At 40.8% G+C, this 26,901-nt stretch overlaps 11 protein-coding genes across 11 annotated transcripts; 5 read left to right on the forward strand and 6 right to left on the reverse strand.

Annotated features, from left to right (window-relative positions):
- Positions 1-400: 400 nt before the first annotated feature.
- BDB00DRAFT_805993 (uncharacterized protein) lies at positions 401-2,652 on the reverse strand. The gene is made up of 6 exons (XM_053122229.1): positions 2,091-2,652; positions 1,967-1,980; positions 1,279-1,830; positions 1,080-1,174; positions 969-1,002; positions 401-877 (listed from the first exon to the last, which is right to left on the reverse strand). The coding sequence occupies exons 1-6, from the start codon at positions 2,324-2,326 to the stop codon at positions 564-566; spliced, it is 1,245 nt and encodes a 414-aa protein (XP_052983586.1). The 5' UTR covers positions 2,327-2,652; the 3' UTR covers positions 401-563.
- A 75-nt stretch (positions 2,653-2,727) lies between these two features.
- On the reverse strand, positions 2,728-5,368 carry BDB00DRAFT_756978 (chitin synthase 1; the record flags this gene model as incomplete). The annotated part of the gene is made up of 6 exons (XM_053118949.1): positions 2,728-2,852; positions 2,945-3,237; positions 3,304-3,612; positions 3,713-4,137; positions 4,212-5,018; positions 5,093-5,368. 6 exons carry the CDS (start codon positions 5,366-5,368, stop codon positions 2,728-2,730), a joined length of 2,235 nt encoding a protein of 744 aa, XP_052983587.1.
- A 410-nt stretch (positions 5,369-5,778) lies between these two features.
- On the reverse strand, positions 5,779-6,865 carry BDB00DRAFT_868761 (uncharacterized protein; the record flags this gene model as incomplete). The annotated part of the gene is made up of 2 exons (XM_053126506.1): positions 5,779-6,447; positions 6,584-6,865. 2 exons carry the CDS (start codon positions 6,863-6,865, stop codon positions 5,779-5,781), a joined length of 951 nt encoding a protein of 316 aa, XP_052983588.1.
- A 175-nt stretch (positions 6,866-7,040) lies between these two features.
- Positions 7,041-8,166, reverse strand: BDB00DRAFT_805999 (uncharacterized protein). The gene has a single exon (XM_053122230.1). The coding sequence runs from the start codon at positions 8,016-8,018 to the stop codon at positions 7,233-7,235; it is 786 nt and encodes a 261-aa protein (XP_052983589.1). The 5' UTR covers positions 8,019-8,166; the 3' UTR covers positions 7,041-7,232.
- A 1,900-nt stretch (positions 8,167-10,066) lies between these two features.
- Positions 10,067-13,537, reverse strand: BDB00DRAFT_806001 (SPOC like C-terminal domain-containing protein). The gene is made up of 12 exons (XM_053122231.1): positions 13,388-13,537; positions 13,254-13,308; positions 13,038-13,181; positions 12,767-12,935; positions 12,052-12,673; positions 11,750-11,968; positions 11,487-11,671; positions 11,192-11,418; positions 10,870-11,127; positions 10,503-10,792; positions 10,347-10,430; positions 10,067-10,285 (listed from the first exon to the last, which is right to left on the reverse strand). The coding sequence occupies exons 1-12, from the start codon at positions 13,514-13,516 to the stop codon at positions 10,268-10,270; spliced, it is 2,400 nt and encodes a 799-aa protein (XP_052983590.1). The 5' UTR covers positions 13,517-13,537; the 3' UTR covers positions 10,067-10,267.
- Positions 13,538-13,686: 149 nt separating this feature from the next.
- Positions 13,687-16,792, reverse strand: BDB00DRAFT_806005 (P-loop containing nucleoside triphosphate hydrolase protein). The gene is made up of 12 exons (XM_053122232.1): positions 16,538-16,792; positions 15,986-16,467; positions 15,739-15,911; positions 15,320-15,668; positions 15,217-15,245; positions 15,076-15,146; positions 14,966-15,003; positions 14,624-14,869; positions 14,418-14,555; positions 14,123-14,346; positions 13,860-14,043; positions 13,687-13,784 (listed from the first exon to the last, which is right to left on the reverse strand). The coding sequence occupies exons 2-12, from the start codon at positions 16,440-16,442 to the stop codon at positions 13,705-13,707; spliced, it is 1,989 nt and encodes a 662-aa protein (XP_052983591.1). The 5' UTR covers positions 16,443-16,467; positions 16,538-16,792; the 3' UTR covers positions 13,687-13,704.
- Positions 16,793-16,820: 28 nt separating this feature from the next.
- BDB00DRAFT_806006 (P-loop containing nucleoside triphosphate hydrolase protein) lies at positions 16,821-19,685 on the forward strand. The gene is made up of 7 exons (XM_053122233.1): positions 16,821-16,985; positions 17,058-17,249; positions 17,333-18,367; positions 18,437-18,658; positions 18,724-19,017; positions 19,079-19,267; positions 19,345-19,685. Exons 1-7 carry the CDS (start codon positions 16,884-16,886, stop codon positions 19,621-19,623), a joined length of 2,313 nt encoding a protein of 770 aa, XP_052983592.1. The 5' UTR covers positions 16,821-16,883; the 3' UTR covers positions 19,624-19,685.
- A 42-nt stretch (positions 19,686-19,727) lies between these two features.
- BDB00DRAFT_757073 (uncharacterized protein) lies at positions 19,728-20,210 on the forward strand (the record flags this gene model as incomplete). The annotated part of the gene is made up of 1 exon (XM_053118957.1): positions 19,728-20,210. The coding sequence occupies one exon, from the start codon at positions 19,728-19,730 to the stop codon at positions 20,208-20,210; it is 483 nt and encodes a 160-aa protein (XP_052983593.1).
- Positions 20,211-21,457: 1,247 nt separating this feature from the next.
- Positions 21,458-22,578, forward strand: BDB00DRAFT_785040 (uncharacterized protein; the record flags this gene model as incomplete). Its single annotated transcript, XM_053120513.1, has 4 exons — positions 21,458-21,741; positions 21,822-21,981; positions 22,091-22,275; positions 22,365-22,578. 4 exons carry the CDS (start codon positions 21,458-21,460, stop codon positions 22,576-22,578), a joined length of 843 nt encoding a protein of 280 aa, XP_052983594.1.
- A 2,543-nt stretch (positions 22,579-25,121) lies between these two features.
- BDB00DRAFT_970603 (uncharacterized protein) lies at positions 25,122-26,007 on the forward strand. The gene has a single exon (XM_053129842.1). The coding sequence runs from the start codon at positions 25,348-25,350 to the stop codon at positions 25,627-25,629; it is 282 nt and encodes a 93-aa protein (XP_052983595.1). The 5' UTR covers positions 25,122-25,347; the 3' UTR covers positions 25,630-26,007.
- On the forward strand, positions 25,630-26,031 carry BDB00DRAFT_722667 (uncharacterized protein; the record flags this gene model as incomplete). The annotated part of the gene is made up of 1 exon (XM_053118203.1): positions 25,630-26,031. A coding segment is annotated over one exon (402 nt), but the record flags the coding sequence as incomplete, so codon positions are not given.
- Between the last annotated feature and the right edge of the window lie 870 nt (positions 26,032-26,901).

Genomic DNA, 26,901 nt, shown 5'->3' on the forward strand with positions numbered 1-26,901 from the left:
AAGCATCATACCACCGGAATAAACATTGCTAAGAGAAAGAGGCTCACAGTGTTGAGCCAATAGGAACGTCTACGGAATCACGTGTGTTACACAGACAAGGATGAAGGGGATCGATCCTCTTGTAAAAGTGTTTACGAGAAGAGCAAGCTAGTCTGCTGCACTGTTATGTAGGTTGCATTTTTTGATATCTAAATTATTGGATTGTTGTAGAACTGATTGACTACTAGAGACATATCTTCTTTTTGATCCGCTCCCTCTTTTATAACACTAATATATGGCGCGGAAAGCAATTTGGCAAGTTCTATGTCGCATACATCATATCACTGATCCTCAGCAGCAATGGCATTTTGTTAACCCGATGATGAGAAAGCGGTAGCTACTCTAGTGTACCCGTAGTATGTAGCGATGAAAATGTGCAACACTTATTAGTGAAAGCGATATTGTTATATAGAATATATTTCTCTTCTTTTGAGGCTAAACGGAAAGTAGTGCCAAGAAAGCAATTTAAAAGTGTGTTATGTGTTGGGTGAAAGAATGAATAGCGGAGAGTATATTAAACTTTTTTAATGGTTATTGCCGTTGCGCAAAAGTGGTTGGGTTTCTTGCTCGGGATAATTCGAAGGCGACGTGGACATTCTAGCTTCGGCCACAGCACCATAGGTCTTTTGATGTGGCTCAATGACCTTGTGAGATTGCGTATTGGTGATGGAACCACTGGAATTCGAGCGAATGATGCCCTCAGAACTACCGGTGCGTTCTCGAGGTGGGAACGGATGAGAGTGTCGTTTTCGCGCAGCCCATCTGTTCTGCAAACGAGCACTGCTGCCCTTCTTACTGTTGTGGACTTGTCGACGCACAACACGAATCTTGTTACGAACTACGTTGAAGATTACAAACGTGTTAGTTAGTTTCTGTTTGCTCTGTGTCAGCTGTTTCATCCATCCTGCTCTATTGCTTCAAATATTTACCATCCACATAGACATCCGTTTCATCGATGATTTCCTATTAAAGAAGAAGAATAAGCGACAGTGTGAGCATATATCTTTAGCAGTTTCATAATATATCGTCTTTTGCCTTACCTCCCCAATAAGCTCTTCAATCACATCCTCAAGGGTAATAACGCCAATACCACCACTTTCACCTCCAGGATCATTCGAAACCAAAGCCATATGGCCTAAATAAAACAAAACAAATAAAGTGTTACACAAGACGTTCTAGTCTTTTTTTGGGGAGAGAAATAAACTTCTTGTCGATGATGGATGAGGTTACACCACTTACTCTTTCCTTCCTGGAAGAAATTGAGAATATCGAGACAGCTAGTGTCGGGGCCTGTTTCGGGCAATGTGCTCATCTGCAGTGTCTTGACAGGAAGTGCATCTTCGGGGTCGTAGGTGATAAGGCGCTTAGTCAACAACATGCCGACGAAGTTTGTTTTGCTGCCAGACGAATAGACGGGTATGCGCGAGTAACCAGCTGTCAAGATTCTGTCAACCAGGGCCTCATCGAGGATATCATCTACTGCCAGCGTGAACACGTCAGCAATGGGCGTCATGATCTGCGATACGGGTTTGGATCTCAAGTCCAGCACGGCACCAATGATTGTAACTTCGTCGGACGTAAGTGCTTCAACATCCGAGGGATGGACCGCTTGATGCAACGACACCAACGTCTTCAATCCGGCCTTTTTGTAAACCGTACCGTGGGATTCGCCCAAAAAGTAATCCAGCAGAATAGCAGTTGGGTAGGCAATAGGGTACATGGCGTACATGAGCACAAGGACCATCCAGGCTGTCTTTGCGCCAATGGCAAGACCATGGCGTACGCAGATCGCTATAAAGAAAGGATGCATGTTAATTAACGGTCGCTGCAGTTCATTTGCTGCTCCACATGGCATGCATGGAATCATCGCATTGGACAGGAAAGCAGTAACACTATCAACCGGTGCATAAAGTAGTTTTAAGCTTACATTGAGGAATAACCCTGGAATAGACCACAAACAAAAAGGATAAGGAGTACGTTAATAATCTGTCTCTTTATTGTTCGTTCCCCCTTTCTTCTCACTCGGGCCTCCTTCCTTTTCATTAACTTACTCGCCGAAAATGACAATCAGTGCAGTTGATATGACAACGGCTTGCCAACCACCGCCGAGCACGCCGTCGAGAATAATAGGCAGCGTTTCGTTAATCACCACGTTCGATAGCAAAAGCGTCACCAACACCCAGTGCTTGCCACGGGCCAACAGCGCGAGAACCTTTTTGGCATTCTCGCGCTCCGTCGGTGTTCCAGATTCAATAAGCACATGGAGATTCGTCTCGTCCAAGCCCATAAGACCCAGCGTCAAGCCTGTTGTTCACAATTCCATACGACAATTAGCACACCGGTTACATGAGCTCTTGCAGATCTCTCCATGCCGTTTATTGGGGGAAAATGAGGCAAAAGACACTTTACCGGCAAAGACGCCACCGAGCAAGACCAAAGCAATAATAACAACGACTTTTTCATAAAACTCTGGGGAGCCAAAGTCAATATGAGGCTCCTCGACTACCTCGAGAACGCCAGTGGGGTAAGCATAGATAAACGATGTCAATGAACTCAAAGTAATGAGAAATGCACGTAATGCAGATATCCGCACTGCCAAGAGTGCCATAACGGAGAAACAGAAAAGAAATCAAAAGACCCAAGCGATAAAAAATCTCCTTTTATATATAATTTTTCTTGCAGACAATTTTAGGAACCGGTGAATATGGAGAACGTACGGTAGCATACGCTTCCAATAAAGCGAAACGCGGCCAGCGCAGCTACGGACCATAATATAAAAGCCAGATATCCATTCGTTCGCTGCTCAAAGTTGCCTAGAATTATTTTTACGCTTCTTTTTAGTCACATCTGACCATGGAGTAGCTCATATTCACCAAAGAATCATTATCCCACCGATTTATCTTACCTAACCAGTCGAGATCGAGTGCGGTAGCGATGAGAGCAACCAAGATAAGATTACTGAGGATCCAAGTAGTGACAAGACGGGTGCGAAATGCTCGATAGTAGTCTTCTTGCTTTGTCTTCGGATCAACTTTATTGGGCGGATCCTCCCGTGCACGCTTGCGCAGGTTTACACAAGCTTCCTCATAGAGAAGTCCGACATCTTTTTGCTCCGGCATATCAACGTCCGCCTGCTGGTGATCTCCTTCTACAACACCGAGGTCTACTGCTACGAGGTGGATATCCTTGGTGCCCCAGCTAATGTTACTTGTTTGTTAGCATTTCTTCTTCGCGTTGCTCTTACCAGAGAGAAGAGGGCATTACCTGACGTCATGAGTGTTACAGAATGCATAGGTATTCAAAATATTGATATAGCTTGGTGTCATCATCAGATACTGTATGCAGCTGGTGATCAAATGCCAGGGATCTAAAAACAGCAAGGAGGCGAGGCAATAGAGTGCATAGGTTGCGCCAACGGAAATCAAAATGTCACGGAACGATCCATCTGTCAACAGTGAATCGGTGGCAACTGCATTGTTGATTCCATCGTATGCCAGCCAGACTGATGCAAATATGATGTAGCCCATGAGTCCAGCAAAGAATATCATGATCATTGTATAAGTGCCTTTCGAGCTAAAATAAATCAAGTATTATAAAGTGTCCCCACGCTCTTCTTTTTTCGCTGAAAAAGTCATGCAAGGTAGCATTTATCACTAATGCAACAGATGCTTACCCTTGTGGCCGATTTCCCATAGAGAATAGAAACAGGACTATCAGCAAGACAATGTACACGTAGGTCAATGCAATATGGACATGCTCTGCTGTTTCACGGGCAAATGGCGGGTGTGTCATGGTGGAGAGCGCGCTAGTGAGGATATAGAAGCACAGGAAAAAGTTGCCCAGGGCGAACCAGGAAAAGATCCAGGATAACGACAGGTATATGAGCTCGATGAAAAGCAGGATCTTCCGTAGCATCGAGTGATCCGTGGACAATATCTTGCCCCAATGAAACAACGCATAGATGCCCGAGAAGAACGAGCCATTGAGCCATCGCCGTCGCTGCGTGACAAACTCAGGCACTGCGCTGGGCACATCTGTTTCGCCGTACGCGTTTGATACATAGTGAAGCACCCACTGTGCATTGCGTTTTGCTATCAACTATATGCCCAATATCCCAACAGGATCAATTTTCTGAATACTTGTTATTACTACCAAAAGTTGGCATGAATTACCTCGAAACAGAGGATGCGATCCTCGGCAAGGTACATGTTGGCCTCAAAGATCCCACCATCTGAATGCAACCTCTCTCCCAAAAAGTACTTTTGCAGCGGACCCGACCCATCGACATTGTCCTTCAAAGCCGTATAGCGATAGGCTGAGAAAGCACCGGGAAGTACTTGGATATAGCCCAGGACAGATTCGAGCGGCTTGTCAAGGATATTGGAAATCTTGTACTCAAAGTTCTGACTCGCCACGAGCGGATTCAGTAGCCCCACACCCGCCGTCCCTGTCATTGCTCTGACCTCGCCACACGCGCCACCAACATGCAAGTTTATATCAAACGTCTTCCACAACTTGTAGATGGATGTAGGTCCCGGCCGCGTGCCAACATCCAGCAACATGCATACATTGGGGCTGAGCTTCGGACAGAACGCCTGAAAGAACCACCGGTGCGAATTGATTTTGCGTTGATTCTTCTCCTTGAGACAAAACAGGATCTGTGTGGGCACAATGTTGTCGACGGCGCCCTTGAATTTCATGTCCGGGTTCAGCGAGAGCTGTGTCGTGTATTCGTAGATGTGTGCATGGACCTGCCGGGCATTGACAAAGTTCTTGGCGACACCTTCTTGGTACACGCCCAGTGCGGATAGCAGATCAAGCACACGCGGATGTACCTTGTCACGCCCGTCAGCCATTATGCAAATCACGACTTTGGTCCATGAATCGGCACCCCATGTTCGTGAGCGTTTCCTGCCACATAGATGGGCTATATTTTTCATGATCCCGTGCAACGTGCGTGACAATAGGATCTCGTCTTCCTAAAAACAGTCAGTACGATCACAATACAGTGGAAGCGTGCGAAACTTTTCAAGAACAGTAGTCTATCATTTACGTTGTAAAGCGTGATGCAGATAAATAGCTCAGTGCGACGCTCCATGAGTTCTTGGCGAAGCGTGTAGTTTTGTTGGTTATACTCGGCCGGATCAGCAGTGACGGCTGTATATCGCATTTGATCAAACTCTTTCTCGTTCCTGCGTGGCACGGACTGCAGGTATTGTTCTGGCACTGGACAGTCCAGCACTAGGTTGCCCTGCACGAGCGGCACACGTCGTATTGTCCGTCGTCGTGGCTGTCGTGCTGGCGCGAGGTGTGGTGTTGGGCTTGGCATCATGTACGGTCGCCATTGCGTTGGAAATGGGGTCTGTGACATTACCAGCGGAGGTTGTGGAGGAGGAGGTCTGCGGTAGTCTATGCTACTACGGCTGCCGACACTTGCATGAACGGGCGGCGTAGGTGGCGGTTGCATCATCATTGATCGTATGCTACCACAAAAGGTGGTTGGATGGATATGGCTTTCTTATTAAAATGATGATGCGGTGCCAAGAGAAGGGTCCAAACAAGAAAGAAGGAAGAAGACAGTCAAAGGAGTCGAAAAAACAAACAAACGATCTTCACAGTAATGCAGCTAGGGCAATTCTGTTGCTGGCTGGCGCTGGTGCTACAAATTACCCGTACAAGCACATAAGCAAATGGGGGCCAGGTGACAACAACAGTGGTCCTTTTTTATTTTTTATCCAATCACAGCGACGCATCAATAAAGGTGCCCAAAAAGTCACTGAGCGTGATAACGCCTTTCACATGGCCCGCCTCATCCACCCACCACAGACGATGGGCTTTGCGCAGCACAAAGGCCGTCATCAGCTGAGACAGCGTAAAGCGGTCGTGGCAAGTCAGTGGCGGGTACAGATCGCCTTGGCTCTCCTTCAAGTACATGACCACCGGCTTCTGCAGTGCGTCGTACCGCTCCCGGTTCAGTCCTCGCAAGTTCTCTGCGCTCAATTCCCCAACCATGTCGTCCTCGTCGTCCACAACGGCCAAGGCGCCCACGCGCGACTGTGCAAGCTGCAAGAATGCGTCCATTGCCGTGCAGCGATAGTTCAGGGAGGCCAAGGGATGCTCGCCTCGTCGGGTGCGTGCATGATCTACAATCGTCGGCGTCGTCAGGTCGAGGATAGGGCCCAGCTGGTGGTTGTGAGCCTGGAGGTATTTGACGACATCCATCTGAGACAGCAGGATGGGTGATTCTTCTTGAAGCACCAAGACACGGTGGGCGGCATGGGTGCTGAACAGCTCCATGACGTACTGCAACGAGTCCGTCGGCCGCACGCTGACGAGTTGCGAGCTTTCGGCTGTTCTTCCTGCGGCTTCAGCGAGTGGCCTCAGCAGGCAGCTGCGATCTACATTGTCCTACGACGAGCCAAAAAAGAAAGACAAGGTTTTTTTTTTGTTTGTGTGAATCAACAAATGCACATCGTTGTTGATGGCGGTGGGGTGGCCGGGGTTCAAACATGAAATTTTTTTTCTCACGGCCACAGCCATTTACATTGAGCAGTTTGAGCAAGTCCAAGACGCTGACAATGGCCAAGTACTTTTTGGCGTGCTGATCTGCCTCCAGCTGGTATACGGGCACCGATAAGATATCCTCAGCCAAGAGGACGTCGAACGCTTCTTCCATCGTTGCCGTTGAGGGCAGATCAACAAGCTGACGGGTCGATGCTGCTTTCACCTCTGACAAGACGTTGGCCACCGTCTTGGATGCAATGAACTCACGCTGGATGCTGTTGCGTCGAGGAAGGCCGTTCATTGAGTTCGTCAGTGTCGTCATGTTGAAGACGGGGTTGTTGGATGATGAATGGTGGAGGGTGTAAGAAAAAAAAAAGTGGAGTGTGCGTAAAAAGGAGTAAGTGGAAGAAAGAAGTCTAAAAAGCCGTCTCCCACTTTGCCTGTCTCTCTTATAATATGTACGGAATCCCAAACTTGTTTGAGTTGGCGATCGAGCAAAGGATTGCATCATCCCTCCCTGCGCTCACTAGTCGCTCCCATCCCACCCCTGATATGACTTTTCAATGATGACAGTTTCGTCTTTTATTATGTCATTTATGTTTATATCCGAGAGCAGCAATGCCAATCGCGGATGCAGTGTAGTAGTATATGTATGGTATGTGGGTGGTATTATGAATGGATGATTATGTCTATGCACGTGATTGCTCTTCTTCTATTAAAATGCGTCGGTGGTGCACAAGCACAGGATTAAGTTTGCTGCTGTCAGAATGATAGTAGACCCCCATATTGGGCACAAAGAACACCTGCTCGAGGCGCGGACACGTTTCGAGGAGCTGCTCGCCGTACTGACTGGAGATGGCCACGCCGTCGTACTGCTGTTCGTGATGGTAGACCGGCAGCGTGATGGCACGGAGGGCAAGTGGCGGTTTCTTTTGGATGGCTTTGAGCAACGTTGGTATGTGCACATGCGCGTGTGCGACCATGGCAAGGATTTGCAGATTGGGCAGTCGGAGCAAAAGCTGGGCAAGCGAATTGGCATCAATGGCGGTGTACGGTGTGTTGTCGCCATGCAGCGCAAAGGACCGGAGTCCCAAATGCTCCTTGTCCAATTGGAGTGCGTGGTCAGACAGCGTCCGCCATCGATGAACGCTTAGTTCTTGGAGATTTGGACAGTGGTTCAGCAGGAAGCGCAGTGTTTCATCGCGGACGCCTTGGACAGAGAGAGATCGGATGTGCTGGAGATGGGGTGTGAGGATGTGGCGTAGCTCGTCCAATTGCCAGAGTGACGCGTGTGTCAGGGCGACAGACTGCCAGAATTTAGGATGGCTGCAGATTCTGTAAAGCTGCCTGGATACTGTGCGTGCTGCACAGCGTTCTCGTGGTGATGCAAATGAAAAAATATGCCACAGGATTTCAGAAGGGAGCCGCTCAAGTAAGGAGCGTTGGCGATGGTGGTGGCGCCTAAGACATGCCATTTGAACGGAAAGAATCGACTTTGAGGAGAAATCAAGGAAGAAGAAAGAGGGAGCGAAGAAAGAAAAGAAGAGAGAGGGGATCACAGTTTTTATTTGCTTCTCCTTTATATCAGCAACGAGCGTTCTTTATGCAGATCAATGCAGCAGCAGCACGGTCAGCACAATAAGTAATCGCTTTTTGGGCAAGCCACTTTTATCCTATATGGGTCCAGGATGCAAGATGAGATGAAACGTGCCAAATGCGTCGGCTGCCTCTAGGTTTATGAGCCCACAACTATTGCTTTTTGTAACGGATGATGATCACGCCCTTTCCTCAGGAGAGCGTGGCACTTTTGCTACTGACGACTGAAAGCCAGGCACCAGCCTTCTGCAGCAAACACGGCAAACACTGCACACCAGAAATCTTCCTTCGCGTATCGACTGGCGCGCATACGCACCCGCAATTGTGCTTACTACACGGAACGGGATGGCTGACTTTTCAACAACAGTCGACAAAAGATGGGCGTCGTGTGAACTGACTTTCTGTTTTTGGAGGTTCACCCTCGGCAACAGAAATTGGGGTTTTAATCCTCCTCGGGTTGATAGATAAATTCGCCCTCACGCCACGCGAGCGGTTTTGACAAAATACCCTCCGCACAATTATATCCCCGGAGCAATCCACAGACTCTGTTTTCTATTCTTTCTATGTTCACCCATTATATCTTGTGTCGCTATCGATCCTCATTGTTGACAGCATTCGGTTCGTGTAACCGCTGATTCGTCTATCACGACATGTCTTATTTGCTTCTGGTACTAGTGGCCATATTCAAGCCTGTTTGAGACCACTTCTATGCCACACGTATTATTTTGTCAACCACACAAAGTAGTAGTTTGCTGTAATAGATTGCTTAGCGAAAGCAAACTATCATCCTCGATAAAGTGCTGTTCCCCTTCTATACACACACCATTAAAACTATACCAATTATGTTGTACAGATCAAGACCGACAAGAAGAGTCCAGAGCTCAATTTTTTTTTGAGAGCTACTGTCTCTCCTCATTTCGTTGACCTTTTAGAGTAGTACCATCAAAGATACCAACGTAAAAGACGCCGATAGGTTTAATTTTCTCTATAAGCAATCAGTTGCTTTTGGCAACACATCCTACAAGCGACGAATGCTTACTTAATCATTTCACATTTCCCGACCAACAAGTTTAATAGCTGCTTCTTACCTTGCATAAGTCCATCTCGAGTCAGATAGTGCAAACGTGGAGCTAATTCATTATTCTAGTCGTCATCATCATTTGATTTCTTTTTGTGATTATCGTCGCAGTATGATAGCTTGTTCTGTATACCTTCGAAAACATAGCCCACTGTGCTGTTGTAGTGGTATATTAATACGATATGTATGTAGCTTTACACATGTACAAATTGTCGTTTGCCTCCCAAAGAAGAAGCAGACGCTTTGTTATTAACGTTACTGGGAAAGGCTACATATCTTTTACAGCATATATTTGATTATGCGAGAAGTAACAACAGATCTAGAAGCCATAATGGGAAACACAAGAAGATAACTGATGTCACATACTAACGTTGAATAATGACTTGGACATTAGTAAAAGTGTCATATACGTAGTAGAGTGATTTGGCAACCACAAAAATACATACTCAGAATAATGGTATTGTACATAGAATTTTGTATGCATAATGAAAAGATTAATTAACTACGAACGTCTGTTTCTTATTGACCTTAAGTTAAAGATGTGGAATGATGCCCATAGCGACACTGCTATCATTGAAACTTATATTTATATATATCGAAGGTCTCAATCCATACCGGACCGCAAGAAACTTTGACGACTGCATATGCATAAATGTGAGCAGCATTCAGCTCCAGAAACGAAATGTATAGCTTTATGTCACTCTTTGTGAAGCAATCTACATTGTATCGACGTGTATATAAGTAGAACCTGTGAGCACCTGTAAGCTTTTATCTCTCCTCTTGATGCCTTATGCAACTTTTTGAAACTCCAAGTCACGTTGATTAAAGATGCAGCTGATATGAGCATTGCCGAGATTAATTGCTTTCGCAGATTAGAGCACAGTGACAACATTTATAAGAAAGTATAGCAAAGATATTAATTTCGTTACAAAATGGAGTACATGGTATGGAAGAATTGCACGATTGTATGTTTGTAGCAAAGAAGGATATGGTCCAGAAAGTGTTTTGCATTGTCCAAGTCAGCCAAGTTAATATACCTTCCACCAATTCTTATTCCAACATATCGAACTATTGATGGCTACGTTAGTAAAAGGTACTGATTACACAAGCTCCTCCAAGTTCTACTAACCAAATCTTCGTTTGATGGACCATTGTCGTCATCCATGCTTTCTTGGGGACCTGTACTTCTTGTCGGCTTTTCTTCTTCCAAGAACTAGTATTAAGGAAAGAAGATTGCATATAAGCGAATGTATATATCACAAAGCATAGCACATAATGGACTTACAGTTCTTGCTTCTCCAGATGTTACGTTGCTATCTGGTGCTTCCTCATTGGTAATCAATGTCAGGCGTTTGTTCTTCATGATATCCCAGAAGCCGCGTCTGTGCGACTGTGGATTGCTAGGATCGCACGTATTTTTTAATTGATACAAATACTTGTTGAACGCCTCCGACTCGTCTTCCTTTGCTGCTGTTGATCGGAGACACTCCAAGCATTCAAAAGCTTGCTCGTAATCTCGGTCTCCAAAAGATTGGGTGACAAGCTTGGTGATAATAACGCACATTTGTTCCACAGCTACAGAGTATTGTGTCAAAGAGCAAGTAAGTAAAACTTTACATAAAATTGTGCATCGCATATAACAATAAACGTACCGCTGGTGACCAAATCCTCTTCTCGGTTATTGATCATGTTAGTGAAGTCTCGTTTGGGATTTTCCATTGTAATCTCGCGTGTCTCCTTATTAAAGAGTGCGCGTATCTCGGAGCCTGTTTGTTCTTCCTGCTTGATATGCATTTCGGGAACACGTTGCTGCTGAGTCTGCAGCACTTGATCGAGAGGTAATAGATTTTCTGGTACACCTTGGTCTGCATCGATACCTCCATATCGTTTTCTCTTGCTTGCACGATCAACTACAACAATAATGAGTTATTCAGTAATTTGCTTGATCATTTCTCGGTTTAATTGAATGTTTACCTTTTTTTACATTGAGCACTCGCTTCAGATTTTCAATACTGTTCTTGTTTTTGGCTATCAATTTTGCGGGTTGATCAAACTGTTGTTTTAGACGCGGATCCAGTTCAGGGATGGCAGCTGCAGGGTTGAGTGCTCGAGCAATCATAGCCTTTTGGGTCAGCCATAACTGAGGGTTGTATATTTCATCGATTTCGATCATTGCATCTTCTTCATCAGTTTCATCGTCTCTATACGCTCTCCAGTAAGAAAACATACTCTCTTGCTTTAAAATTCATTAAAAAATCTCATCGATTACCCTTTGTCATCATCTGCATATACTGGTTCTTTGATGGTCATGCCTTTAACAAAAGCTGACATTGCGTCTCGTACGTCTTGTGTTGGCAAGAGAGGATGATCTTCCGTTATTTCTTTGCCAGATTCAGTAAAGACCTTGTCCAACGAACTGAAAGTGAAATCTCGATAATCTTCTGCAAAAGGGACCTATAGGAAGATTATATGAATCTAGCAACATCAGTAGCAACACTATTAGCTTCAATATAAACATGGTTGACGACATACCCGAACAAAGTACAAGGCATCAATGTCTTCTCGCAACACAGGCTTAAGAATACCAAGCCTAGGCGGAACGTTTGCACGCGACACATGACGGACCAATGCCACCCAGTTGTTTTTTCCCAAAGCCTGTGCAAACGCTGATATAGCTTTTGCAGCGAAAACGGGCTGGTCACTACCTCCAACGATAGTGTATACGTTGGACATTTGAAGTTGTGGTGGGAACTATGTAGACAGAAATGTGGTGTTATATTATCGCACATGAGATCTGTCACTACTTTAATTGAGCATAGAATAGCAAGACTTACTGCCTTTTTGTGGTAGATTCCCAAAACAGTCATACATGGCTCGGTCTTCAGCTTCAAGTGTTCTTCAGTATCTGGAGATACCACAACTTTTTCCTTGCCAAAATTATATGCCTTTGCAAGCTCCGATTTCTCCACCACTATATTTTCGTCTTCGTTTGCATGATTATCGTCATTATGTCCGCTGTCGTCGGCGTTGTCGTTGTCTTCGTTGTTGGCATGCTTGCCCGAATCTAAATGTTTGACTTTGTATACGGTGTCGGATGCTACTTGATGACTTTCTGCTCCGTGTTCGTTCCTTGTGCCAGTTACATTCGAAATCGACGACCATTTTCCTGCAGACGGAACTTTTGCCTCCATTGTTCTTGCGTACATGTTAATACTGACAGAAAGCGACGTATCAGGAAATTGAACGCGATCACCAAATGTTAGATAGCCACGATATGTCGGCGTGGGTCGGACTTCCTTCTTGTGAAATTGAGTGGATTCTTCAATGGCGTCCATCAAGTCAATAAGAAAGCCGTTCGGTACGTCCTTCATTAATTGCTTCCAGTTTTCCAGATTCGTTTTGACTCTCTCGTTTGCCCTATTGCCTAGTTCTTCCGCGTCGGAAAGACCCAAACAGCTGATCACAAATTTTAAAACATGTGTAAATCAGAATGATCTATCGTTGCACATAGAGATTTATAGAGTGCCTGGTAAACTCCAGCTTCCTTACGCGATTGAAATTTCGATACCGCATCCGCGCAGCATTTGATTGACATCTTCGATGTTGTCCCAGTTGACGTTTCCTTCCAAAGTCGTAAACAATCGGATACGTTTTTCGAACTTCAAGTGGCGTACATAGTCCTTGATCATGGCAACAGTCAATATAACCGCATCGAAAGCTAATCGATCAGAACTCTGTTGGTTATTTCAAAAGTCTTTAAAATGCACGCAGTATATCCATACAGTAAGAAAGAAAATCACTCTGTATCGCCAATACTTACGGTCAGCACTGTTTTCTTTTGAGTCCAAGAGTGGGACGTTCACAAATTTGCGCACTAGCTCGAGATCAGGTTGCTTGATCTGGCTCATTACAGTTATGTGCTGGTATTGGCCAGGCTGTTCAACCGCGAGGTGGTTGTCAGATTCTAGATATAGTCATCTTTAGAAGAATCGCAGGTGAGGCATGGTAAAAAAAAGAAAAAGTGACCAACATATACCTTCAGTGCCAGCAATGACAATGCTCACTTGATCAGTCTTGCGTCCGGCAAGTAACTACATAATTCTCAAAAAAAGACATTCACGACTAGTGTAAAGAAGCTGGGAGAATAAACCAAGAATTAAGGCGACAAACCTTTTCCTCGAGAGCCGTTTGAATGACTTCTTTCGATTTCTGAAAAGCAGTTGCTTCATGCAGTTTAAGCCATTTGCCCATGGATGGGCCGCTGTCGAGAATGTATACAGTGGCCTTTTTGTTTGCCATTGAGTGTGTATCCAGTCAAAAAATGCAGGACAAAGTACAATTGCGCGCGTTTTATAATCAGCGAATTGCTGCGCGTTCGCGACTGCCAATGACATGCAAGTTTCACAAATATTATTCATGCAGGTGATTTTTCGAGCAAGTATGAATCGATAATAGTAATATTTTAACAGATTATATTATGTGTCTGGTTATAACTGCTCAGCAGTTTCTAACTGGTTGTTTAATTTAAAGTACACTCCTCGCTTGGCCATCAGTTCGTCGTGTGTGCCTTATCGTTTAAAACGCAATGGTGGTATGTTAGTGATATTCAACCACAGACGTTGTCAGTAATACTGTCACCTACCCATTTCAACAATGTTTCCTGGGACTCTCCCCATGACTACAATCATGTCAGCAGCACGAATAGTGGATAGACGATGGGCAATAACAAGTACAGTGCGTCCCTTCATCACCTTATCCAAAGCATCTTGGACAACCTTTTCCGAGTGGGTATCCAAGGCTGATGTAGCTTCATCCAGGATCAAAATCTAATAATAAACCAATCATCATACAGCCATTAGTATTTGACTTTCCATACATTAGATAGTCCAAGTGAGCGCTGATTACCTTTGGATCCTTTAAAATGGCACGAGCGATAGCGATGCGCTGTTTTTGTCCTCCAGATAATGCAGCTCCACGCTCGCCAACAACGGTATCATATCCGTCAGGGAAACTTTCAATGAATGTTTCTGCATTTGCCTGACGTGCAGCTTGCTGTACTTGCTCCATTGACGCATCCGGCCTGCCATAACGAATGTTTTCCAAAATGGATGTGGCGAACAAAACAGGCTCTGTATACATAATGCTTGCATTTTTAGAACTTATAACAAACATCACTTTGTGGTGCTTTATTTCTGATTACCTTGATTGATGAAACCAATTTGCTGTCTCAGCCATGACGGATCCATTTCTGATAAGTCATGTCCATCCAAGAAAACAGTACCAGCAATAGGCTCGTAGAATCGTTCTAATAAGGAAGCAATTGTCGACTTGCCGGATCCTAATGAAATTAAAAGTATTCGATATGAAAAAGGTATTCAAACATCCTTTTTTATCCTTTTTTTTTACCAGAAGAGCCACATAAGGCGACAGTGGTCCCTTGAGGTACATGCAAATTGAATTTTTCCAAAACTTGGTGTTCAGGGCGGGATGGATAAGCAAATCCGATATCCTGGAATCGAACATCTCCCCATACATTGAGAAGCGTATCGCCACCCTTAATAGGTACGGCAGGTTCCATGTGAATGAACTCAAAAACGCGAGTAGCAGAAGCAGCAGCTTTAATCGTCTGTCCGAACAAAACGCCTAGCGACACTGTTTTATGTAAAAGTTCAAACAAGAAGTCATGGGCATTAGCAAAAATGAACCATGAATGTGCTCTATGTCGAGTACTAGTATGTAGTGAATTACCTAGCGACTGTTGCGCGGTTTGGGTGGAGAGCATGTAGCTATATGGCGTGTTCTTGAGTAAATCAATGTATGTTTATACAATTTTGTAGTCTGCAAAAGAAATGACTTACGACATCAGCTCTCCTCCTGTCAATTCATTTCGAACAACCAAAGAACCGCCATAATATAGAACGGTAAGGACCTGCGTTTGGCGCGTTAATACTGCTTATATTTTCCCTATTTTTGCTCTTCAATTGTTCAATTTCATGTACCATGCATCCAATTGATACGTTGGTCAACCCTAGTACGTACGTTTGATAAAAGTCACGTTTAGAAGTATTCAAAAAGTTGGATTTATATATCTAATGAATCTACCTTGGAACATGCCGACATGGAAGCCTAACTTTCGGCTCGTCGAAGCAAGCCTGTCGCAAGCTTCACTGTAATGATTCATTTCTTTATCTTCGGCCGCAAAGGCACGAACAGTACGCATATTGGAAATCACCTCTCCAGCAACACCGCTAGCTTTTCCGTCAATATCCTTGCTATGTCTACTCAGTTTTCTAAGATAAGCACCATAAACATTGAGCAAAACATAAAGGACAGGCATTGTGCCAAGCATAGTCAATGTCAAGGGAGTGGAGATACGGAATAGGTGGATGGCAGAACCGACCGTTTGCGTGACCGACTTCAAACCCTGTGTCACCAATTGCTTGAATGTGTGCTACCAAACAATATGCATTACATAAATCGTTAACATTGAGAGAGGTAAAAGAGATAAGAGATAGCAATACCTTGAAATCTGCAACATCTGTCGTTAGACGTCCCACTAGCTCGCCACTGCGGTGGGAATCAAAGAAAGACATGTCTTGCCTCACCATCGCCGAGAACAGTTGCGCCCGCAATCGCTTGGCAACATTTTCGCCAAAGATCGAAACCAACGAGATATGCGCAAATGTCAAAATGCCTTTTGTGTCATACAAATACAAATCAAATTTTCTTTTTCATACATTTGGTTTTCTATTAGAAATCCTCTTTTACCTTGTGCAGACAAGAGTCCAAAGAGCTTTAATGCAGGACGATTTAATTGACTAATTCCCGCACTAGCAAGTAACGCCGATGATCCTGAGGAAATTATGTTGATAAGCTCGCCCGTAATTAGAGGCGTTTGTAGTTGGATAAATGCTGCTGCTACTGCTGTGAGTATAATACAACCCATGAGCAGCAGATCCGGCCTGATCAGATTCCAAATGTCGCGGATCAAAGAAACATCCTGGCATTGTTGTCGTTGTTGTTGTCTATGGTGTTCCGCTATCTGCTTTGCTGCAGACGGTACTCTAAGGGAGATGGGCTCTTGCTGAAAAGGAGCAGCTTCGCAGTAGCATGTTTTCAAGATTGCAGTTGGATATGTTGTCACCAGTTTGTAACCACCAGCAACAATGCAGAGTGTTCCAATTGGTTGCAGTATCAAATGCTGAGAGCTGCTGAAAGATATCATTTTTGCGGCAGCATACTTCGAAGCACTACATAAACAGATACCCGCGTCAGCGATAAGCCTGTCAACCATGAATAAGCCCAACAGTGGCATATTACCTTGTCGAGTTCCATAGCGTCTTCTTCGTCGTTGAGGTGTTTGAAAGTGCACGTCGAAATGAAAGTGATGCTGCTTTCGTTGGAGACAGGCATTGCAACAGGCCACTCCTTGAGGACTGATTTTATATTAGCTGGTGCTTTTCCGAAAAGACTGATTTAATGCAACTTTATAGTTTCGAGATCTTACAGTTGGCAGAATCCGGCACGAAGCGAGTCGTGCCAGTGTTGCAGGCATTATTTTTCAACAAAAGAGAGCTATGCCACATAAACTCCGGTTGTTGGCCATTCTTTAAGTTTTTGCGCAGAAAAAAAAAAAAAACTTTTGTACATTTCCCGACGACGAACAATGTCTGAAGAGCAACCGGCACCAAAGCTCTCATTAAAGCAGAAGCGAAAGCTGCAAGAGCAAGAAGAGCTAGAATCACTTGAATCGAAAGTGGCTCAACCTGTATGTTTATCGATTATACCTTCTTCGTTAGATCTATAATAAAACTAACCCGAGATCTTCAATTTTTGACAGGACAACTATGTTGACACCAAATTCTTTGATGATCTACCGATCTCGACCAAAACTCGCAAAGGATTGAAACGAAGCAACTTTCGGCAATTAACCGACATTCAACGTAAAGCGATCCCACTTGCTTTGGCTAAACGAGACGTTCTGGGTGCAGCAAAGACCGGTAGTGGCAAAACACTGTCATTCCTTGTACCTGTAAGCGCTGCTAAAGCAATTAGTTTAAGTAGGATGTATAAATTGTACAAAGTGCTCACCTGTAGAATATGTCATGCTGATAGGTGTTGGAAATCCTGTATCGTGCTCGATGGAACGCAGCAGACGGCTTGGGTGCCTTGATCATCTCGCCCACCCGTGAGTTGGCTGTCCAAATCTTTGAGGTGCTCAAGAAGATTGGCCGTGAGCACTCATTCTCAGCAGGCTTGATTATTGGTGGCAAGGATTTCAAGGTGGAACAGGAACGTGTGTCACGAATGAATATTTTGGTGGCTACGCCGGGACGTTTGTTACAGCATATGGATCAATCTGTTGGCTTTGATTGCGACAATCTGCAAGCGCTGGTGCTGGATGAAGCAGATCGTATCCTCGACATGGGTTTTCAAAAGACGGTTAACGCCATTATCGAAAACCTGCCAAGGAGCAGACAAACGATGCTCTTTTCGGCTACACAGACTCGATCCGTCAAAGATCTTGCACGACTTAGTTTACAAGATCCCGAATACGTTGCTGTCCACGAAAAGTCAGAGCACAGTACACCTCACAACTTGACACAACACTATGTCGTTTGCGAACTGCACAAAAAGCTCGACGTTTTATTCTCGTTTATCCGATCTCATCTTCAATCCAAGACGATCGTATTCATGTCCAGCTGCAAGCAGACTCGGTTTGTCTATGAAGCATTTTGTAAACTCCAGCCCGGTATTTCGCTCTTACATCTGCACGGCAAGCAAAAACAGACCAAGCGCGTTGAGATTTTCCGCAAGTTTACCACTACGCAGCACGCCGTTCTGTTCAGCACGGATATCGCCGCTCGTGGTTTGGATTTCCCAGCCGTAGACTGGGTGTTGCAGCTAGACTGCCCTGAAGATGCAGACACATATATTCACCGTGTTGGACGTACCGCACGTTTTGATGCCAGTGGCCATAGTCTTTTGCTGTTATTACCTACTGAAGTCGAGGGAATGATGGAGGAACTCAAAAAGAAGAAGGTGCCAATTGAGGAAATCAAGGTTCGCGACAGTAAGCAGCAGTCTGTCCAAAAACAATTACAAAGCTACTGTTTCCAGGATTCAGAAATGAAGTATCTTGGACAAAGGGTAAAGGAAACTTTATTTGATTTCTGCCAGGAGTACATTGAACATGTCTACTAACACTTTCATCGTTAGGCTTTTGTCTCGTACATGCGCTCAGTGTTTTTACAACGTAACAAGAACATTTTCAAAGCAACCGAATTGCCAACAGAAGAGTATGCGGCATCGCTTGGTCTTGCGGGTACACCTAAGATCAAGTTTATAAACAAAGCCAAAGCTAAAGAAACCGCCGCCTCCCAACTACTTGAAGAAGAAAAAGAAGAAGAGGATGAGGAAGAGGATGAAGAAAAGGAAAAGGTAAGAGACAAAGTGGATTTCTGCCAGCAGTAAGATATCTTACTTTAATTCGATCATAACTTTAGGATCGAGTCAGAACGAAATACGATCGCATGTTTCAGCGAAAGAATCAGGATATTTTGTCAGAGCATTACAACAAGCTTGTCGATTTTGCAAATGACACTGTTACCAAAGATGATGATGGCGATGACTTTTTGACGATTCAACGAAAGGATCATGATCTGGAAAGCGAGCCCGAAGAAGATATCAATGAGTTGGTGTCAGAAAATATATCCAAGCGACAAGCAAAGATGACCAAGAAGCACGTTGCAAAGAAACAGACCAAGGGTGAACGAATTGTGTTTGATGATGAAGGCAACGTAAGTACAATACATTTTCTGGTTTTTCGTTTTTACTAAATTTATCTAATTCATTTATTAGCCACATCAATTGTATGAAATGGTGAATGAAGAAGAGTTTTTGAAGGATGGTGATGCGAAGGCACAAAAGGAAGCGTACATCAGTGAAGAGACCAAGGCCATGGAGACTGCTGATTGGGAAGATAAGGCAACCGCAAAGCAGAAGCGCAAAGAAAAGCGAGAAAAGCGGAAGCTACGAAAGCAACAAGAGGTAGGGCTAATGCCTAGTCCCAGTATTTATAAAGCCTAGTAGTAATCAGCACTAACACATTTTCGATTTCTTTTCAGCTGATGGAAGCCAGAAAGGAACGAGGTGAAGACGTGGACGAAGTAGTTTACACATTGGGATCTGGTGCAGAGGATTCTTACAGCGATGCATCCATGTCGGAGTATTCATCTGATGAAGAAGAGGACGAAGAACGTGAGGCGTTCAAGCGAAAATGGCGTGAAGCTCAAGAAGACGAAGAGGACGAATCGCGATCTGGAAAGAAACGTGTCATTGAAACCGATGAGCCTGTTACTCTGGCAGATCAGGAAGCATTGGCACTTAAACTTTTGGGAGCATAAAATTAATTCTTTTGTACATTTTCTATAATTCATTTAATCCAAACTTTTTTCAATATCAGCATACATAATTTTTTTTGCGTCTTTCGTTCCATACCCTATACCTGATGGAAAAGAAGCAAGGCGACGACGCTGCCAACAACGGCAACGACACAGTTGTCTTGTCCCCACATCGACTCCAGCTTGAATTGAGAACTCATCCTGTCCGTGGACGAGGTGTGTTTCCAAAGGAACGGATCAAACGCAATACGCTTATCGAAATCTCACCTGTTTTGTTGTTTTCGCCGGACGAGTACAAGGAACACGGTCAACATACTGTCCTTGATCACTACACGTATATATGGGAAGGTGGCCAATTTGCCCTTGCACTTGGTCTTGGCTCCATGTTTAATCACAACACCAACCCCAATGTGGGCTACTATAGAGATTTCAAAAACAAGGTCATTCGTTACACGACAACGCGCGACATTGAAATAGACGAAGAAATGTGTATATCTTATGGCTCGAATCTTTGGTTCGAAGACACTGAAGAGCAAGTTGAGTCGGATCTCGACGAACAAGACTGGTTGGGAAGCTTTGATTTGGATTAAGAAAAAGCGTACCTGACTTTTTGCGTTTACCATAACAAAGTTGGGTGTCACCAGCGGGCAGTAAGCGGTAGTTTCTGCCACTGAGAACCGCATGCGTGACATTATCATTCTAGATGCAGTAGATTAATCAATCTGTAAGAAAAAAATCAATGTAATATATATCTTTTTTGATTTTCTGTATATTCAACTTATTTACGCCAGAAATAATCTTGCGTTACTCAAGAAAGATTTTGTGTTGTCTGGGGAACAGATTTGCGCCAGTGATTTAGGGCTATTCGACGCATGGAAACATATATTCTACGTCGTCGCCTGGGAATAAAATAATACCGAATGGCCTTGTTAGACTCTATCAAGAGTCTTTTTTTTGTAATGAATTATAGCAACCAAGATGCTACTTTCATGAATATCATATCAATCGTAACATCAATCTATTAAATTAATTATAATGGTGTCATGGTACTATTATTTACTTACACATTTTTGTGAACTTTTGGTTAAATCCAACAATAAAATGGCGTTTCTTCGAAAAGGGCAAAAGGAAAACTGTGGATCGACCTCCCAAGAATGGAATAGCTAAGAAAAATTTTCACTCATTTAGCCACTGATAGCAATAAATTTTTTTCCCCTTTTCTTTCCTTCTTCCCTTCGCGCAAAATATTGTGTCTTGTTACTTCCTGTGGTTTTTGAAGTTTTATTATCAAAGCAAAAAGTAGGTATACCGAGGAGTTTCAATATAACTAGCATGAACCTCTCATAAATACATCTAAAAACTATTGTTAACGTTTAATTTGTTGGTATTTCCATTCCAACTTCATCGACAACGACAGGGTCGAACCCAATATGACAGAACACAGCTTGGTTGAAAAAGGTGTGTATCTAGTTCTGATTTATTCACAAATAGCATTGACACTCTTTTAATATCCGAAATAGCAATCTCCGAACTCTCAAAAACAACAAAAAAAATCTCTTACCAACAAATCATCGATCACCTCACCGATGATATTGTCAGCAGTTGCGATGCAACAAAAGAAAACGCAATCGATGATCTCAAATCATTTTGGATATACGAGCTGGAAAGAGCCATGTGCGATGCTGAAATTACTCTTGTATGCGTTATCACAATTAAAATGAAATGCTATATAATTATATACATACGTGTTACTGATACCATTGACATTCAATCATATATTTATCAGATTCGAGCTGAGCCATCCTTTAAAAATATCAAAAAGAAACTAGAAGACAAAATGGAAGTAACGCAAGGAAATGGCCCAGCCACTGCTGTCACAGCAACAAAACCTGCAACACCATCAATAAGTCCCAAAGCCAAGGCAAAATCAACATCAACAGCTTCGAGCAAATTGTTGACTAAAGAAGAAAAACAACAAATTGACAAGATGTTCGCAAAACTGGATCCGGAAAAGTTCCGGACACTCAAAGCAACAGAAAAAGAAGCTGCAAAAAAGAAGGAGAAGCCCAAAGCAGTTGAAGAAAAAATAATGGAATTCGCACGAAAATGCAACTACTACTAGTAAGTAAAAAAAAAACTTTTCCTTGATATGTTATGCTTAACCATAGATGCTCAAATTAAATTACTCATTTTTATACCAGCCCAAGTCAATCATTAATCCTTGATCTTGAAGACGATCATTGTGAAAGCGTTTTCACCACAGACGAATTGGGCGAATTAGAAGAAGATCATGGCAACCCGCTGTTGTTGCCTGTGACCGAATGCATCGCTGATAAGTTGACCGAACTTCTTCAAACAGTAGTAAGTTAAAACAAACACGGATTATGATGATTGTGGTATGTTTTTAACCCTTTTGGTATTATATCGCTATTTGTAGAAAACGCCCAAGGACGTTTATAAATATGCATAGAAGATTGACCACGATCCTATCGATGATCCTCTTCTCGTATGGTTGACGATGACTTTGATGCCCGTTTCGCTCCTTTGCATGAAGCATGCTGATGTCAAGGAAGGATATCTTGAGTCCGACAAACAGTACCAGATGTGGGGCTTCATCAATACTGTCTTCATTGGCTCGCCGATCACCGCTTACAGGTATGCGATAGCAATTATGCACACCATCACTTTAATAACATATGAACTAACACATTATTTCAATGATTGTGTTTTTATGTATCATACAGCAAAGAAAAGTCCAGCAAAGCAAACGCAACAGCATCCAATAGCAAGCACAAACTTTCTACAGTTGAAGAAGTTCAACGAAAGGCGATGGGAAGAAAAATGGATGCCATTTATATCAGTGGTGGAAAGGAAGTGGGGTGCATGGAAGTTGTAAGCGAAGCAGATCAGACGAAGGAATGGAAAGATGGTATGGTGAAAATGCCCGTTGTCATGTAAGACCAACTTTGGGAGATTGTCCAAGAAGCACCCGAGCTGATTCGCAAGGTTGAGGGGGGTAATGGGTTTAACACGAAACAGTTATTTACATATCCTCCTTTAGAAGGGTAATGGGTTTAACACGAAACTGTTATTTACATATCCTCCTCTAGAAGGAAAGAAAACAAACATACTTATTTCCTTCTAGATAGGATCTTATTCAGACATACCTTTTCGAGGTGGATTCTATAAGTATCATTATTTAATGAGAAACTAAATGTCTTTATTTTTTAAAAAAATAGTGTTATTTAATTGATGCTATCTAATTTTATTAATTTATTAAAAAAAATGTTTACAAAAATGTCTTTTAAAATTTTAGCAATCGCCCTATTCCCCCTTCGTATCCTGCGATTAACTTTAAACTTAGTTTGGGTTATTTCTACTTATTAGTTTAAAATACTTATTTATGGATGTAATAGATTATTACAAACTTATTATTCTTTATTACAGAATAATATTCTATCCATTATTAAGTTTATTAAACATAAGTATTACTATTCTACAGATAAAAATCATTTTAGATTTGCATCTGTATTTTTTAATCCTAATATTCTAGTTGATTCTATTCATCTTTATTTTATAGAATTTATTCACTTCTTAAATGATAATCTTTTTAACATTTTTACGGGCTCTTTAGGTTTAGTATTACTAGGTTTATTAATTTATATAAGTTCTGCCCCTCATTCATCTAATACAAATCCTTCATCAAAAAATACTTTTAATGTTAATTTTGGAGATGGAGGTGTAGGGTCAAATAATCATCCATCAAATAGTAATTCTAATAATGATAAACCAATTACTTCTCCTGGAGTTGCTGCAGGAATTATTTCTGGAACAACAATAACTGCTGCAGTTGAAATTGCAAAAACAAATCCTAGAAATGGATTGTTTTTAGGTGTTGTTGGTACTATTGGTAGTTTTGCTACTTATGGATTAGGTGAAATGATGAATCGTAACTATGAAGAAAAAAAAAATGAGAGAAATGTGTGAAAGAATGTATTATCACTCTATTAAAAGATCTGGTAGTCCTCTACTAGATGGAAACTTCAAAATTAATTCTCCAAATGAAAATAGTAATAATTTTGTAGAATTAATTTCAAAATTCATTGAAAATCCACAAGATGTATTTAATTTATTAAATGAATATTTTAGAGGTAGTGATGGAAATCCCAGTCCTATTTTAATTTTATGTGTTTGTCTATTTACATTTATTGGAATTCTTGGTTGTTTCTTTTTAATTATAGGTATGTTAAGTAAACTAATTAAAATTGAAGAACGAGAATTTATTAAGAATAGACCTTTATTACATAAATTAGTTTGCCTTATTATTTCATTAAGAGATTGGAATAATTTTGTATTAATAATAATTATGTTATTATGTCATATTGGAATTTTAGTTATTTGCTATTATTTAAACGAATTATTCTGGGTTGATGATTCATATAAAAGATTGTTATTATTATTTTATAATAATAATAAATAATCTCCCATGATATCAATATTTATTATTATTTTTTAAAATTCTCCCCTGGTACCTTGATTTATGTCTTCTTGTGGCGGTACTGTAAGTAGAGATAATTAATCTTGAAACTAAATAAATCATTACTAAAAATTAGATGCTATCTAATTACTTACTTTAAAAATATGATGTTTACAAACTTATTCTATATTTTTAGCGATTGCCCTATTTTCCCTTCGAATACCTGCGATTTAAACTCTTTTACAGAGCTTATTTCAAGTTACATTAGGATTAAAACACCTGATGGTTTAATTACTAGTAATATCTAGATTAATACTCCAGATAATTTACTTTTAGCTTTATTACCTTCAGTGGTATGTATAAATAAAAACCCTTCAGAAAATAATATTTTAAATTCAACTTTTAATGATTTAAAAGATTTTTCTCTTATAAATAAAGATTCTAGTGGTTATATTACTATTAAAGAAATTTTATCAAACGATATTTTATCTCTTAAAGAAAAACAATTAAATTTAAAAGAAATATTACATTCTTTATAGTTGAAAAAACTAGAAAAAATGAGTAAGTCTAAGGATTTCTTAATACAAATCCTAGGTTTAGAATACTTTTAAATAACTATAAGTTCTTAGAAGACGATTTAAAAATGTATTTTGAAAATGAAAAATATATTAGAAACAAAAAATATCTTTTTATGTTTAAAGAAATAGATAAATCCTTGATGCTGTTCTTGATTTTAAGTTTGTTAATCCCCTTTATTATGAAATATGAAGATAATAAAGAACAATCAGTTACTACTTTACTTCATAGATTAGGAAAAACTTTATATAAAGAATGTTTATATCAAAAATATATTAAAGAAGTTGATGATAAATCTAAGGATATTGTAACTTTTAATTTATATTTGAAAATTTTACAATGAATGAAGAGAATTTTATTAATATTGGTGGTACTATTATTAGTTATTTGGATATGAAAAGTGATCTTTTTAATATCTTAGAACGATATGATGTTAAAAGTAAAAAAACTCATAGAGAAATTATTCCTAGTTACCAATTGAAAAACTATATTAAATATTTAGGTATGATTGATGGTCATGAATTACCTATAGTATATCCACCTATTTATTGGGAATAAATGATAACAAAGAATTTAAGATATATAGTGGATATATTACTAATAATATTAAGAATTTTAATCCTTTAATTAGAAGTAAAAGGTTTACTGAGTCAAATATTAAATTTATAAATAAAATGACAATTAAAATGGTTAATTATATGTCATCTATTGGTTTCAATATTAATCTTAAAGTATTAGATCTTTTAATGAATCTGCCACTTAATGATGATTTAATTATTAGAACATTACATAAGGAGACAGATGAAATGAGTGAGATTATTAAAAAGAATAATAAAGAAAAAGAATTTGAAATTACATCTTATAATAGTAAATTCTTATATAATAATTCAATTTTAACTATTGCTAAACTTTATAGAGATGTTGAACAATTTTATTTTACTTTCTTTTTAGACTAGAGAGGAAGAGTTTATTGCCAAGGGGGTGAATTAAATTTCCAAGGTGGTGAATTAGCAAGATCATTATTGTTATTCAAAAAAGGTAATGTATTATCTGAAAATGGATTAAATTCATTAAAGGTTTATAGAGCAAATGCTTTTGAATTAAATAAATTATCTATTACCAAAAGATTAGAATGGGTTGATCAACATTTTTCAAAAATCTTAAATTTAAATTCAGGATTATGGAGAAAAGCTAATGAACCTATGTTATTTTTAGCTTTTTGTTTTGAGTTACAAGGTTATAATAAGGATCCATTAAACTTTATTTCTAGTTTACCAATTTATTTAGATGCAATATGTAATGGTGTACAACATTTAGCTGCAATGATTTCTGATTTTGATCTAGCTAGTAAAGTTAATTTAGTTGAATCTGATATGAAAGATGATCTTAATGATCTTTATAGTTTAATGTTAAATCCTATTAATGAAGAAATTAAGAAAATAGAGGAATGTGATTTAGAGTATGCCAGATTAAAGGGTTTAGTATTAAATAGAAAGATTGTAAAAAGAAGCTTAATAACTATTTCATATGGAGTTAAGATTAAAGGATGCTACTTTTATGAATATCATATCAATCGTAACATCAATCTATTAAATTAATTATAATGGTGTCATGGTACTATTATTTACTTACACATTTTTGTGAACTTTTGGGTTAAATCCAACAATAAAATGGCGTTTCTTCGAAAAGGGCAAAAGGAAAACTGTGGATCGACCTCCCAAGAATGGAATAGCTAAGAAAAATTTTCACTCATTTAGCCACTGATAGTAATAAATTTTTTTCCCCTTTTCTTTCCTTCTTCCCTTCGCGCAAAATATTATGTCTTGTTACTTCCTATGGTTTTTGAAGTTTTATTATCAAAGCAAAAAGTAGGTATACCGAGGAGTTTCAATATAACTAGCATGAACCTCTCATAAATACATCTAAAAACTATTGTTAACGTTTATTTTGTTGGTATTTCCATTGCAACTTCATCGACAACGACAGGGTCGAACCCAATATGACAGAACACAGCTTGGTTGAAAAAGGTGTGTATCTAGTTCTGATTTATTCACAAATAGCATTGACACTCTTTTAATATCCAAAATAGCAATCTCCGAACTCTCAAAAACAACAAAAAAAATCTCTTACCAACAAATCATCGATCACCTCGCCGATGATATTGTCAGCAGTTGCGATGCAACAAAAGAAAACGCAATCGATGATCTCAAATCATTTTGGATATACGA

This window comes from Zychaea mexicana, assembly GCF_025766255.1.
Source record: "Zychaea mexicana strain RSA 1403 chromosome Unknown BDB00scaffold_10, whole genome shotgun sequence".
Taxonomy (NCBI): domain Eukaryota; kingdom Fungi; phylum Mucoromycota; class Mucoromycetes; order Mucorales; family Lichtheimiaceae; genus Zychaea; species Zychaea mexicana.

Coding starts and splice junctions, on each gene's coding strand:
- BDB00DRAFT_805999 (XM_053122230.1), bottom strand. CDS start 8,018: ATGGCATGTCTTAGGCGCCACCACCATCGCCAACGCTCCTTACTTGAG.
- BDB00DRAFT_805993 (XM_053122229.1), bottom strand. CDS start 2,326: ATGGGCTTGGACGAGACGAATCTCCATGTGCTTATTGAATCTGGAACA. Junction 1,175..1,278: donor TTTCTTCCAGGAAGGAAAGA/GTAAGTGGTGTA, acceptor TGTTTTATTTAG/GCCATATGGCTTTGGTTTCG. Junction 878..968: donor AACGGATGTCTATGTGGATG/GTAAATATTTGA, acceptor TCTTCAACGTAG/TTCGTAACAAGATTCGTGTT.
- BDB00DRAFT_806001 (XM_053122231.1), bottom strand. CDS start 13,516: ATGGCAAACAAAAAGGCCACTGTATACATTCTCGACAGCGGCCCATCC. Junction 13,309..13,387: donor AAACGGCTCTCGAGGAAAAG/GTTTGTCGCCTT, acceptor AGAATTATGTAG/TTACTTGCCGGACGCAAGAC. Junction 13,182..13,253: donor TGTCATTGCTGGCACTGAAG/GTATATGTTGGT, acceptor GACTATATCTAG/AATCTGACAACCACCTCGCG.
- BDB00DRAFT_970603 (XM_053129842.1), top strand. CDS start 25,348: ATGACAATTAAAATGGTTAATTATATGTCATCTATTGGTTTCAATATT.
- BDB00DRAFT_806006 (XM_053122233.1), top strand. CDS start 16,884: ATGTCTGAAGAGCAACCGGCACCAAAGCTCTCATTAAAGCAGAAGCGA. Junction 19,018..19,078: donor TGTTTGATGATGAAGGCAAC/GTAAGTACAATA, acceptor TTCATTTATTAG/CCACATCAATTGTATGAAAT. Junction 19,268..19,344: donor AGCTACGAAAGCAACAAGAG/GTAGGGCTAATG, acceptor ATTTCTTTTCAG/CTGATGGAAGCCAGAAAGGA.
- BDB00DRAFT_806005 (XM_053122232.1), bottom strand. CDS start 16,442: ATGATATCTTTCAGCAGCTCTCAGCATTTGATACTGCAACCAATTGGA. Junction 15,669..15,738: donor CAGATGTTGCAGATTTCAAG/GTATTGCTATCT, acceptor ATTGTTTGGTAG/CACACATTCAAGCAATTGGT. Junction 14,347..14,417: donor AATTGGTTTCATCAATCAAG/GTAATCAGAAAT, acceptor TTATGTATACAG/AGCCTGTTTTGTTCGCCACA.